Here is a 13675-nt window from a genome sequence, read left to right as displayed (position 1 = left end):
TATACGATGATGAAAGGGAGAGAGAGAGTGAGGGAGAAAGAGAGAGAGGCGGGGTGTCGAGAGAAAGAGAGAGAGGCGGGGTGTCGAGAGAAAGAGAGAGAGGCGGGGTGTCGAGAGAAAGAGAGAGAGGCGGGGTGTCGAGAGAAGGAGAGAGAGCGATGGAGAGAGAGAGAATGACCTCTCAGCAGGTGTGTCTCTTAGACACCCTTTGCTGTCACCTGTCACTCTTTTGTCAGTGGGTCAAACCCTCCTGTCCTTTGGGCAACATGGAGCTGAAGGGTGGGGGTTGACAGAGTTGGAGCGGTGGAGCAGAGGTAACGGTGTAGTAATGTTTGGGCGTTGCTAACCCTCTCTCGCTCTCTCCTAATCAGTGTACTGCTGCCATCTCTCTTAACCTTCCTCTCTGAAGCCTGTGAATTCTCTCTCTTCGAGAGGCTCCCGTTGGTCACTGAGATTAAAGACAGAGTGTAGACTGGAAAGAAGAGAGTGAAGAAAGGAAAGGGTAAAAGCAGGTGGAAGTAGAGGAGTGCAAACATGGAGAGATTCTTCAAGGGCAGGGACATTTGGCTAGTGAGCAGTATGTGTCTGATGGCTTCATACCTCTGGCACAGGCTCTGGGATTTACTCTGCTACAGGAGGACGGCTAAAGAATCCATTCCCTCTAATGTGCAGGTAGAGAAGAAGGCTTTTTGAAATCTTGTAAATAAGAAAAGTGTGGAGTCTGCTTTATGACAGAGGTTGTTGTGAAAATGCTACTCGTTGCTATCTCACAAAGCACTGGAAAGCATGCAGCACCTGGGTCATGTGACCTACAGATGCAGGATCTTAATTTGATAACACTATTGTTAGTGAGAATTTTCCTGCGTCGCGGGAAATGCAGATGAGCTTTGTGATTTATATAAATTCACTGAAAACCCGCACTAACACACAGTTTTATTAACAGTATTGTACTTTCACCGGTCAAATTACAATCCTACATCTTTAGGACTTTAGCTAGAAAGGCGTGGTTTTGGAATGTTGCTTTTACACTATTTCAGTTTGTTCATCTGAGCAGGGCATGCTGTTACTGTAGCTTTAAAACAGTATAAAACCCCCCACAGTTCTGGCACAGATATGATGTTCCATTGCATACAAGTCTGAAGTAGAACACAGCCCACCGGTACCTGTCAGCACTGTAGTAAGATATGAGAAGGCCTTAGGCATTGGAACCTTACACTTTACACGTAATATGACCACATGTTGTTTCACCAGCTTATATTTCCACTGAAAAACTTTCCAGCAATTCCGTGACAGTTGTAGATGCCCCAGCATTTCTCACTTTCAACACTAACTTAAGTGTATTACAAATATTTAAGGGGACAAGACAAGCATGTTTTTTGTATCATGTAGGCCTACACACTGAGGAAACATAGGAAACATAATTCTGTGTCCATTCATTTAGCCCGGAATGGTAAGAGCTTCAAGTTGATATGGACCCATGATGGAATGATGTAACGGAATATGATCTGTGGTGTCCCGGCTAGGTAAGATGCAACTGAAGTATATGGAGGATAGCCCCTCGACTGGTTGGAGAGTATAAGAGTTATGTCTTTGACATTATGGACATAAACATAATGGTAAATGGGTGATTTGGAAGAGAAAAAGACCATTGAAAAGATAGAAGCCTACAGTTATATCTCTGTCTCTCTCTTTCAAGGCAGCTGGAGTAGTACAGTGCAGTTTTGTAGTGGTTGTTAGCACCTGGCATCACGTTTAATATCAAATCAAATCACATTTTATTGGTCACAGAGATGAACTACTAGTAGCATCATTAGGAACATGAAAAAAATGACATTTCAAGACTACTCTGTGATAGAACTAAGATGCCTGCTGACATAGTTCTGTCATACCCACAAGATACCTATGTTTACACAGCCATCCCTTCTGTTTATTGACGTAATGAGACACTTGTTGTATCCTTGTTTGTATCCTCATCTCCTCACAGTTGTTACCATGGTAAACAAGGTCACAAATCAGCAGTGTGTTGTGTCCACTCCAGGAAAACAATGCGGGGGGGGGGGGGGGGGGGGGGGGGTTTAAAGAAAGTAACTTTTGTAGTGCTCAATGTCGTGTGGGTTAGTTAAAGCAGCTGAGCAGGAATATACCTGTTGTCCATCATCACCCGCGGCCACATAGTTAGAGTGGTGCCTGTCAGATGGCAGTTGCGTGGGTATGAAGCCCTTTAGATCACCCAATTTGCATCAGTGGAGGGGAAAAGGAAGCTGTGCTCTGAGGGGGAACTAGGATTAGAGTTTGTATTTTAATATAGCATCAGGCGTTGTGATACAGTGCAGACAGAGGAGTGGGATCTCCTGTGGCATAATCACAATACCCTCTACTGCCTGGCAGTTACCATCCAGCCACCAAAAACAACTCTCCAGGGAATGTCATTGTATTTAGTTCCTCTGTAGTGTGGAACTAAATACAATGAGATTCCCTGGATAGTTATTTTTGGTGGCTGGTTGGTAAAACATTTGAACTTTTAAAAATGGAATCATTATTTAACTAGGCAAGTCAGTTAAGAACACATTGAAATGTTTATTTACAGATGGTAACTGCCAGGCAGCAGAGGGTATTGTGACTATGATAGGGTGATTAAAGAGGAAACCCATTCCCCGCTGCCACAGGAGATCCCACTCCTCTGTCTGCACTGTATCACAACACCTGATGCTATATTAAAATACAAACTTTATTCATAGTTACCCCTCAGAGCACAGCGTCCTTTCTCTCCCACTGATGCAAATTGGGTGATCTCCAAGTACACGTCCTTGTTCTGCTCACGTACAGTACAGTTATCATTGCCCTGAAATGACCAGGGTAGACATTCCTATCTTTACTGGAAATTGGCCTATACTCCCAGATCAATCTCTCTGCTTCTCTCTGTTGTCCTAATCACATCTCTGATACCGCTGGTAACCACCACAGCTCTGCTGGCTGGGTGTATCATATACTGGAACATTTTGTGCCTCAGCTAAATGTCACATTCAATTACTGAGCTCAACACATTGGACGGGGCTGATTGAATGTGTGGTAGTAGTGTTGAAGAGTAATGTGAGCTGAGAAGCCCAGCAGGGAATGGATTTTAAGCCACCTCACTGTACAATAGGCCTTTAATGTAGGAGTATGTTGGTGAAGAAGAAGTACAAGTATGTTGGCTACTACAGAAGTTATGATACTTGATTCCATAGTTATCACCAGTTGAATAGTTTTTCATTGCTAAAAACATTTCATTGAAATGACGTGGAAACAACATTGATTCAACCAGTGTGTGCCAGGTGGGAGGGCTCCGTTCATGTTACGGCATTGCAGCATCTGTTTTTTGTAACTGTGTACTACATCTCATTGGTCTGTACTGTTGTGCACCGGCTGTTTTTGACAGTGTCTCACTGTGTTTCTGTAACAACAAAGGAGTAGATGGCCTCCCTCAAAGCATTTTTTACCTAACTGAAGAAAACCAATGACAATAGATTTAGTGTAGCCTATCGTTACCCCAGAATAGTATCTCATTATCAGTCTGTGTCCTATAGTATCATAAATAGTTCAGACTCTAAACTTAGATAGCATTGAGGCTCCATAATCGCACACAGGTGAAACTTAATTGTTTTCAAATAACTGCATCCACCGATTAATCATTCTTAATCTAGGCGCTGATTTAGTTGAAGTTGATCAATGACGCAGCCAATCAGTAAAGCTTCAAAGACAAGATGGAGATCTATCACCTTCTCCTGTTTCCCTCTCTGGCGTGGTATCTGGAAGATCTGAGGCACTATTAATACATGTGGCTAAGCATCCAATATGGAACTCAGAACACCCAGTCGACTCGCTTGTTACAAATGAACATTGTCTGCGTTTACACAGGCAGACGTATTCTGATCTTTTTTTCACTAATTGGTCAATCAGATAGGCTCTGAAAAAGATCTGATGTGAAAAAATCTGACTGGATTGGTCAAAAGACCAATTAGTGTAAAGAAGATGAGAATTGGGCTGCCTGTGTAAACGCAGCCAGGATGGGGTCCTCTATGGTAGATGCCTTACATTTCAGACTGGCCACTATCTTCTAAACATGCCAGTGAATAGTATTTCATTCATTGCGTTCTGTGCCCTTTTTTTGATCGTTTTTGTGTTTATCAGCCAAACTGAGTTTTTCCCCATATGATCTAGCAATATTAACACATTTAGCGTACCCTAACTTCTATTCCATCATTAATGAGGACTGCCCTGACTCATCGAAACCATATCGATGTCCTTGGGCCAATCAGAAATGAGTCTCCTTTTAGCTTAACTAAGAGCACCACCTGCTGTCAAGTGTTGAGAAATACAGAATTTGATCAAGCAGAATGTGGCACTTCTAAATCACCAACTACCATTTACTTGGTTTTGCATGATGAAATAGTAATGATGTCATAATAACCTAATAACACGTAATATGTCTTCTTGCACAATCAACCAAAAAATTTAATGTCCTAACAATACACATTTAGCATAAAACATAAATCATGTGTTTATTGAATTTAAATTATTTATTTTACACTAAATTCTGCTCAATTTTATACTCATCTTGTCTTGGAGACCATGGCCTAGTGTTTCACCCCCACAAGGTTTACACATTTTAGTCGAGAGAACGAGGGAACACTGGGGTGTCAGCTGTTAACAGGTGTTACGTTTCTTGGCTGCCACGCACATTTCTGCCCCTTACTTTCCAAGAGACAGACAGGAATGAGAGAGAGTCGGCAGGCTGGATGGTGTGACGGGGGGACAGGGCCATGGGAGAGGAGGGGGCTAGGTGTCCAACCACAGGCCCCCCCAGCAGGCAGCACACGACCCTGGAGCGTCCCAGGACAGTGTGTTCTGGGTGAGGGAGGCAGAGGTCCATTTATAACGGTGAAGTTTGTCGCCTTGCCAAACAAACACCCCTCTAATACCACACAGGTCACTCCACCACACAGTATATTCCCCGGCAGAGATTGTTTATCCTGCTAAGTATAGCGCTTGGTTAAAATTAACTGTATTTATGCAGACATTAGCATTATATAGATTATGAGTGTGCATGCAGATGTGTGTGTTTGTGCCACGGCTTTCATGCTTGCCCTAGTAGTGTCATGATATAAGTGCTACAGTTCTTGCTAATACTCACTACTAATAAGGAGTGTAATGTGATTTAGCAATATCAGTTGAAAGTTCTTTCCTTTCTGCATCTAACAATAGAGACAATCTGTGTCTTTTGCAAGTGGGTAATTGGGATGTGAATAAGAATATGTAGGAATGACAGTTTGGCTTTGCGGATTCTATTTATGTGACAAGCCTTCAGGGTATATCCATTTACCCCAATACTGTCTTGCAGCTGACCTAGAGAACTGTTTGTTCTTAGTCTGTGGACCAAGTGAATAGGTGTTCCAAATCTACAGGGTCAATCAGGACACGCTCACACACACAGTCACTCATAGACTCACTCACACACAAACACACGCGTAAACATACACACACACACACACACACACACACACACACACACACACACACACACACACACACACACACACACACCCCTTGTGTGTGTGTGTTGGTGTGGCGGATGTTGTAAATGCTCCACACATGGCACCTCCATTTGGCAGACACTGAGAGGGTGGGGCGGGACTTGAGTTTGGGCTCTCTGACGGCTATTTCTCCAGTTTCAATGTAAAGTGTCAGTGAGATGAACTCGATCTCTGGTTTATGTAATCAGCCCCACTACTGAAGCCTGTTACTCCTCCCGGCCTCACCCACAGTTAAATGGCCTTACAGTGCCCCTGGCCTCGAGTGATATACAGCGCTATTACTGTGAAGCCATATTGACTTTAGGGGTAGATCTGGACACTGTTCTCCATATCTGGGAAAGCTTTCACAGTTTTTCTCAGTGTTTTGTGGTGCGCTACTTCGAGATGGAGTTTACCGCATGCTCCTCCTAGGCCTGTATTGGAGGACAGACATATTTGGGTAAATAATATCCACTGTATATTCTTCAGAGCTCTATATTCTCAGATGTACTATTGAGTTCCACTGTTGATCAACCACAGTGTTAAATTTAATTAGTCAGTAGTGTGAGTATTTGAATATCCAAAGTTGATTTATGAGCAATGTGTGTGCTGTGCAATAATCCTCTGAGGCAGCCTGGACTTTCCTTTCCCCTTGCTCACTTGCCGGCCAGCTCAATGGAAATGTTTTACTCCATGAAAGTGTTGCATGCATAAGGTAAGGTAAACCTCTACGCTTCTCAAAGTGACACGAGCTGAGCCGAATGACCTACATTGTCGAAATTCATCTGTTGGTGTCCAAGGACAGGTGCGAGTCCTGCAAATGTGAGCCCAGCTTATCTGGATGTCTCCTTAGTCGTATCATTTCTGGATCTAGGGATGGGCTTGGAGGGCATTAGTTGGCACACGTGTCAATGATACAACAATAATTTAAAGTGTCCTCTTTGTTGAATTCAAGTTGCATGGTTAAAAATATATTACCTATCTACCACTGAACAAAACTATAAATTCACCATGTGAAGTGTTGAAATTAAAGATCCTAAGAATGTTCCATATGCACATGAAGCTTACTTCTCTAAAATGTTGTGCACAAATTTGTTTACATCCCTTTTAGTGAGCATTTCTCCTTTGCCAAGATAATCCATCCACCTGACAGATGTAACATATCAAGAAGCTGATTAAACAGCATGATCATTACACAGGTGCACCTTCTGCTGAGGACAATAAAACGCCATTCTAAAATGTGCAGTTTTGTCACACAACACAATGCCATAGATGTCTAAAGTTTTGAGGGAGCGTTCAATTGGCATGCCAGAGAATTGAATGTTAATTTCTCTACCATAAGCCGCATCCAACGTCGTTTTAGAGAATTTGGCATGTCCAACTGGCCTCACTTTGCTGATGTCAGCATTGTGAACAGAGTGCCCCATGGGGGTTAGGGCATGGGCAGGCATAAGCTACAGACAACGAACACAATTGCATCACCTTATGTTTCAGCATGATAATGTCACATGTCGAAAGGATCTGTGCACAATTCTTGGAAGCTGAAAATGTCCCAGTTCTTCCAAGGCCTGCATACTCACCAGACATGTCACCCATTGAGAATGTTTTGGATGCTCTGGATCGACGTGTCCAACAACATGTTCCACTTTCTGCCAATATCCAGCAACTTCACACAGCCATTGAAGAGGAGTGCGACAACATTCCACAGGCCACACTCAATAGCCTGATCAACTCTATGCAAAGGAGATGTCGTGCTGCATGAGGTAAAAGGTCACACCAGATACTGACTGGTCTTCTGATCCAAGCCCCCTACCTTTTTTTTAAAGGCATCTGTGTCCAACATACTGTATGTATATCTGTATTCCAAGTCATTTTTGTATCCATAGATTAGGGCCTAATGAATTTATTTCAATTGACTGATTTCATTATTTGTTATATTTTTGTATTTTTTATTTAACCTTTATTTAAATAGGCAAGTCAGTTCTTATCACTAAATTCTTATTTACATTGACGGCCTACCAAAAGGCAAAAGGCCTCCCGTGGGGATGGGGGCTGGGATACATTTAAAAAAAAAAATACAATATAAATATAGGACAAAACACACATCACAACAAGAGAGACAACACTACATAAAGAGAGACCTAAGACAACAACATAGCAAGGCAGCAACACATGACAACACAGCAAGGTAGCAACACAACATAACAACAACATGGTAGCAACACAACATGGTAGCAGCACAAAACATGGTACAAACATTATTGGGCACAGACAACAGCACAAAGGGCAAGAAGGTAGAGACAACAATACATCACACAAAGCAGCCACAACCGTCAGTAAGAGTGTCCATGATTGAGTCTTTGAATGAAGAGATTGAGATACAACTGTCCAGTTTGAGTGTTTGTTGCAGCTCGTTCCAGTCATTAGCTGCAGCGAACTGAAAAGAGGAGCGACCCAGGGATGTGTGTGCTTTGGGGACCATTAACAGAATGTGACTGGCAGAACAGGTGTTGTATGTGGAGGATGAGGGCTGAAGTAGATATTGCAGATAGGAGGGAGTGAGGCCTACGAGGGTTTTATAAATAAGCATCAACCAGTGGGTCTTGCGACGGGTATACAGAGATGACCAGTTTACAGAGGAATATAGAGTGCAGTGACGTGTTCTATAAGGAGCATTGGTGGCAAATCTGATGGCTGTATGGTAAAGAACATCTAGCAACTCGAGATCACCCTTACCTTACCTTGATATGTGCTGAGAGAAGGACAGTGCACCGTCTAGCCATACTCCCAAGTACTTCAATGAGGTGACTACCTCAAGCTCTAAAGCCTCAGAGGTAGTAATAACACCTGTGGAAAGAGGGGCATTCTTCTTACCAAACCACATGACCTTTGTTTTGGAGGTGTTCAGAACAAGGTTACGGGTAGAGAAAGATGGTTGGACACTAAGAAAGCTTTGTTGTAGAGCGTTTAACACAAAATCCAGGGAGGGGCCAGCTGAGTATAATACTGTATCATCGGCATATAAATGGATGAGAGAGCTTCCTGCCTGAGCTATGTTGTTGATGCAAATTGAGAAGAGCATGGGGCCTAGGATTGAGCCTTAGAGTACTCCCTTGGTGACAAGCAGTGGCTGAGACAGCAGATGTTCTGACTTTATACACTACACTCTTTGAGAGTGTACTCCTTAACTGGCCCACAAGAATGGAATGGTCTACCGTATCAAAAGCTTTGGCCAAGTCAATAAAAATAGCAGCACAATATTGCTTATAATCAAGGGCAATGGTGACATCACTGAGGACCTTTAAGGTTGCAGTGACACATCTATAACCTGAGCTGAAACCAGATTGCATACCCGAGAGAATACTATAGACATCAAGAATGCCAGTCTGTTGATTATTGACAAGTTTTCCAACACTTTTGATAAACAGTGTTGGAAACAAAATAGAAATAGGCCTATAACAGGTAGGATCAGCTTGATCGCCCCTTAAAATACAGGACAAACCGTGGCTGCCTTCCAAGCAATGGAAACCTCCCCAGAAAGGAGAAACAGGTAAAAAAAAGGAAATATTGGACATGCAAGGAGACATGGCGGAGTCAAATAGGAATCCTGACTTAAAACCTCTTATGCAAGGGGGCAGTATTTTCAACTTCGGATGAAAAGCGTTCCCAAAGTAAACTGCCTGCTACTCAGGCCCAGAAGCTAGAATATGCATTGGATAGAAAACACTCTAAAGTTTCCAAAACTGTTAAAATAATGTCTGTGAGTATAACATAACTCATATGGCAGGCAAAAACCTGAGAAAAATCCAACAAGGAAGTGGGAAATCTGAAGTTTGTAGTTTTTCAAGTGATTGCCTATCCAATATACAGTGTAATTGGGGTCCGATTGCACATCCTAAGGCTTCCACTTGATCTCAACAGTCTTTAGCATGTTGTTTCAGGCTTCTATTGTGAAAGGGGAGCGAATAAGAGCTGTTTCAACCAGTGGTCTGGCTGAAAGCCTTTAGTTTAGTCACGCGCACGGCCATGAGCACGAGCTCCGTTCCTTTTCCTTTCTAATGACAAAAGAATTGTCAGTTTGGATTATTATTGAAGATTTATGATTAAAAACATCCTAAAGATTGGTTATATACGTCGTTTGACATGTTTCTACAAACTGTAATGGAACGTTTTTTACTTTTCGTCTGGACTTAGTGCCCGCGCCTTGTGTATTTGGATTACTGGACTAAACGCGCAAACAAAAAGGAGGTATTTGGACATAAATGATGGACTTCATCGAACAAAACAAACATTTATTGTGGAACTGGGATTCCTGGGAGTGCATTCCGATGAAGATCATCAAAGGTAAGTGAATATTTATAATGCTATTTCTGACTTTTGTTGACTCCACAACATGGCGGGTATCTGTATGGCTTGTTTTGGTGGCTGAGCGCTGTACTCAGATTATTGCATGGTGTGCTTTCGGCGTAAATCTTTTTTGAAATCTGACACAGTGGTTGCATTAAGGAGATGTTTATCTTTAAAACTATGTATAACACTTGTATTTTCATCAAAGTTTATGATGAGTATTTCTGTAAATTGATGTGGCTCTGCAAAATCACCCGATATTTTGGAGGCAAAACATTACTGAACATAACGCGCCAATGTAAACTGAGATTTTTGGATATAAATATGAACTTTATCGAACAAAAATACATGTATTGTGTAACATGAAGTCCTATGAGTGCCATCTGATGAAGATCATCAAAGGTTAGTGATTTATCTCCATTTCTGCTTTTTGTGACTCCTCTCTTTGGCTGGAAAATTGCTCTTTTTTGTGACTAGGCGCTGCCCTAACATAATCGCATGGTAGGCTTTTGTTGTAAAGCCTTTTTGAAATTGGACACTGTGGTTGGATTAACAACAAGTACATTTTTTAAATGGTGTAAAATACTTGTATGTTTGAGGAATTTTAATTATGAGATTTCTGTTTGAATTTGGCGGCCTGCACTTTCACTGGCTGTTGTCAAATCGATCCTGTTAACAAGATTTGAGTCTTAAGAAGTTTTAATGAAGTGGTGATTAAAGAGCTCAGCCATGTGCTTCTTGTAAATAACAACCACATCCTCAACATTAAGGGACAAGGTCAGCTGTGAGGAGGAGGGTTTATTCTCCAGATCTTTAACCGTTTTCCAGAACTTCTTGGGGTTAGACACACAGAGAGAGAACTGCTCCTCAAAGTTACAAACTTTAGCCTTCCGGATAGCCTGAGTGCACTTATTTCTCATTTGCCTGAACAATAGCCAGTCAGCCTGAGTATGCGTGTGCCGAGCATTTCGCCAAATGCTATTCTTGGGGTGGAGTAACTCTGCAAGATCACAGTCGAACCAGGGGCTGAACCTGTTTTTAATTCTCAATTTCTTTATGGGGGCATGTTTGTTAACAATACCACTGAAAATATATAAAAAGAAGGTTCAAGCGTCTTCGACAGAGGGGATCAAGCTGATTCTGTACCATTTTACAGAGGTCAGTTCATGAAGGAAGGCATGCTCATTAAAGTTTTCAGCAAGCGTCTGACAAATCAGGAAATGTCATTTCAATAAGCAGCCATTACAAATACAGGCTGTAAAACAGTGATCGCTAAGGTCATTACAGAAAACACCAGACTGATATCTATTAGGATTATTTGTGAGGATAACATTGAGGAGAGTAGCCTTTTCTGGGTGTTTGGAGTCATACCTTGTTGGATAATAATCTGAGAAAGATTTAGGGAGTCCCATTGCTTTAGGACTTTGTCAGGTGGTTTAAGCATGTCCCAGTTTAGGTCACCTAGCAGGACAAATTCAGGCTTAGTGTAAGGGGCCAGGAGAGAGCTTAGGGCAGGTAGGGTACAGGTCGGTGCTGATGGAGGACGATAGCACCCAGCAACAGTCAACAAAGAGCTATTTGAAAGTTGAATGCTTAAAACCAGCAAATTAAATTGTTTGGGGACAGATTTGGTGGAGACAACCGAGCACTGAAGGTGATCCTTGGTAAGATTGCCACTCCCCCACCTTTGTAAGATCTGTAAAGTATATAACCAGAAAGGTTAACATCAGTGTTCAAAACGCTCTTCCTTAACCACGTCTTAGTAATGACCAACACATCTGGATTGGAGCTGTGAAGCCCACACTTTCAATTGATTAATTTTTAGTAATAAGCTTCTAGTGTTAACATGCAGAAAACCCAGGCTTTTACGAGAGCAGAAATCAGTGAAGCAGATATCAGAGCACAAGTCCGAATTGGGGCTAGCAACAGTAGATGGGCCAGGGTGTACATGCACATCGACAGTAATACAATCAATATATATATAAATGGGGGCTAGCCATTGTAAGTTCAGAGTCACTCGCCCCAACAGTGTGTGTGTGCTGGAGGTGAACGAAAGCTCTGGAGAGAGGGGGGAGTGTGGTGGGGGTACCTGTACCAGACAGGGGGAGCCAGGCCAGGGCCGACGGTGAACAGATCACCAGGTGGAACCCCAGCAGCAGGCAACAGCAGTAGGTATTACACCCACTTGGGAGAAGCTTTTATTTCTGGAGTCAGATTTCATGTAGAAAATGCCAGTGGATGGTCTTTGAACAGCAGGAGGGGGCTTCAGAGGGTGCTTCAAAGGGTCCTGCCACTTGTTGGGCCCAAAGGCCTCGACACCTTTTACTTCACACCTTGGTGCTAGTTGAATTTGTATCTGGTCTGTCCTTGCAAGCCTGGAAGCCTTAACTCAGCATTCAGTCCCCATAAAGTAAAATATATCAAAAAATCTAAATAATAATAATACATCTTTGTAATGTACTTTATTTTTCTTCTTTGCTTTCAAAATAGCATCAGACCAAACACTACACACTCAGTTCCAGGTTGGATGGTGTCCTCAGGTCTCTGCTTATGTGAACTGTAACTCAGTAAAATGTTGAAAATGTTGCATATTGTGTTTATTTTTTGTTCAGTTTATACATGAATAACAACATAATATGTTTATCTATAGATAGAGTATTTTTCACGTAGCCCTTTCCTGCATTCAAATCGCCCTCTAATGGCCTCATGGGTGTTATGCTTTTGATATTTTTCATAATTAATCTACATTATTTAAAAAGAAAATATCTGAAAATCCAGTGTTTCTATGTCAAAATGTTGTTGTATTTTAGTCTTCTGAGATGTATATAGTGTAATATTGGGATGCAAACTCAAAATGTAATACATTTCAATTCTATATCTGACATGGTACAGAGGTGTCTTATTTTTGTTAAGACCATAATCATGTGTGTGAGGTGTATACTTTTGTTTCAAAGTAGATTTATTTAAGAATACCAAGAAACACAGAATCATATAATTTGTTTTGGTACTGCCCATATGAAGCTTGTTTTTGGTCACTGGTCCAGGAATGATTGAAGAATTACAAAATTTACCTGGAGCTAACTCTGCAGATAGCACTACTGGGTGATTTGAAAAGTCATATTCAATCGATCAATAATATAATAATACTTTTAGCAAAACATTTTATCTTTAATTTACAATCTGTAGAAACTATGAGAATAGAAAACTTCCACATTTTTGTAAAACATCGCAGCACAGTTGAAAAATATATGGAAAGTAGAAATTCAATATGGATGGTATTAAGAGAGAGATGGGAGGGGTTGAGGGGAGCTGAAGGGTAGGACTAATGACAACAAGATAACTAATGTAAAATATACTGTGTCCGTAAAATACATATACAGTAGGTTAAGAACTTTTGTGAAACAGCACAGTTGAAAATATATGGCAAATAGAACTGGATGGACTTCAGAAATAGATGGGAGGGTTGAGGGTAGCTGAAGGATAGAAGTAAAAGCAAACAAAGGATAACTATTGCTAAATAGATTGTGTCCGTAAAATTGACAGCGCATGTCAGGGCAAAAACCAAGCCAAGAGGAACTTCTTTGATATAGGGGGCGCTCTTTTAATTTTTGGATAAAAAACGTTCCCGTTTTAAACAAGATATTTTGTCACGAAAAGATGCTCGACTATGCATACAATTGACAGCTTTGGAAAGAGAACACTCTGACGTTTCCAAATCTGCAAAGATATTGTCTGTGAGTGCCACAGAACTGATGCTACAGGCGAAACCAAGATGA

General features: G+C 41.6%; 1 protein-coding gene across 2 annotated transcripts in view; it reads left to right on the top strand.

Moving 5' to 3' along the window:
• The first annotated feature begins 316 nt into the window (after positions 1-316).
• The window catches only part of LOC110530443 (myosin light chain kinase 2, skeletal/cardiac muscle), a 38633-nt gene continuing 25274 nt past the window's right edge, over positions 317-13675 (top strand). The window contains exon 1 of one of the 2 annotated variants that reach the window (XM_021613513.2): positions 317-672. In XM_021613513.2, coding sequence (XP_021469188.2) covers positions 535-672 — 138 coding nt within the window. In that variant the 5' untranslated portion in view covers positions 317-534. The remainder of the gene's footprint in view (positions 673-13675) is intronic. The other variant, XM_021613512.2, reaches the window with a different exon arrangement.

Source organism: Oncorhynchus mykiss, chromosome 8 (genome assembly GCF_013265735.2).
Source record: "Oncorhynchus mykiss isolate Arlee chromosome 8, USDA_OmykA_1.1, whole genome shotgun sequence".
NCBI classification, from domain to species: Eukaryota; Metazoa; Chordata; class Actinopteri; order Salmoniformes; family Salmonidae; genus Oncorhynchus; species Oncorhynchus mykiss.
The sequence above is the reverse complement of the archived record's forward strand: the minus strand, read 5'-3'. Positions and strand labels throughout refer to the sequence as shown.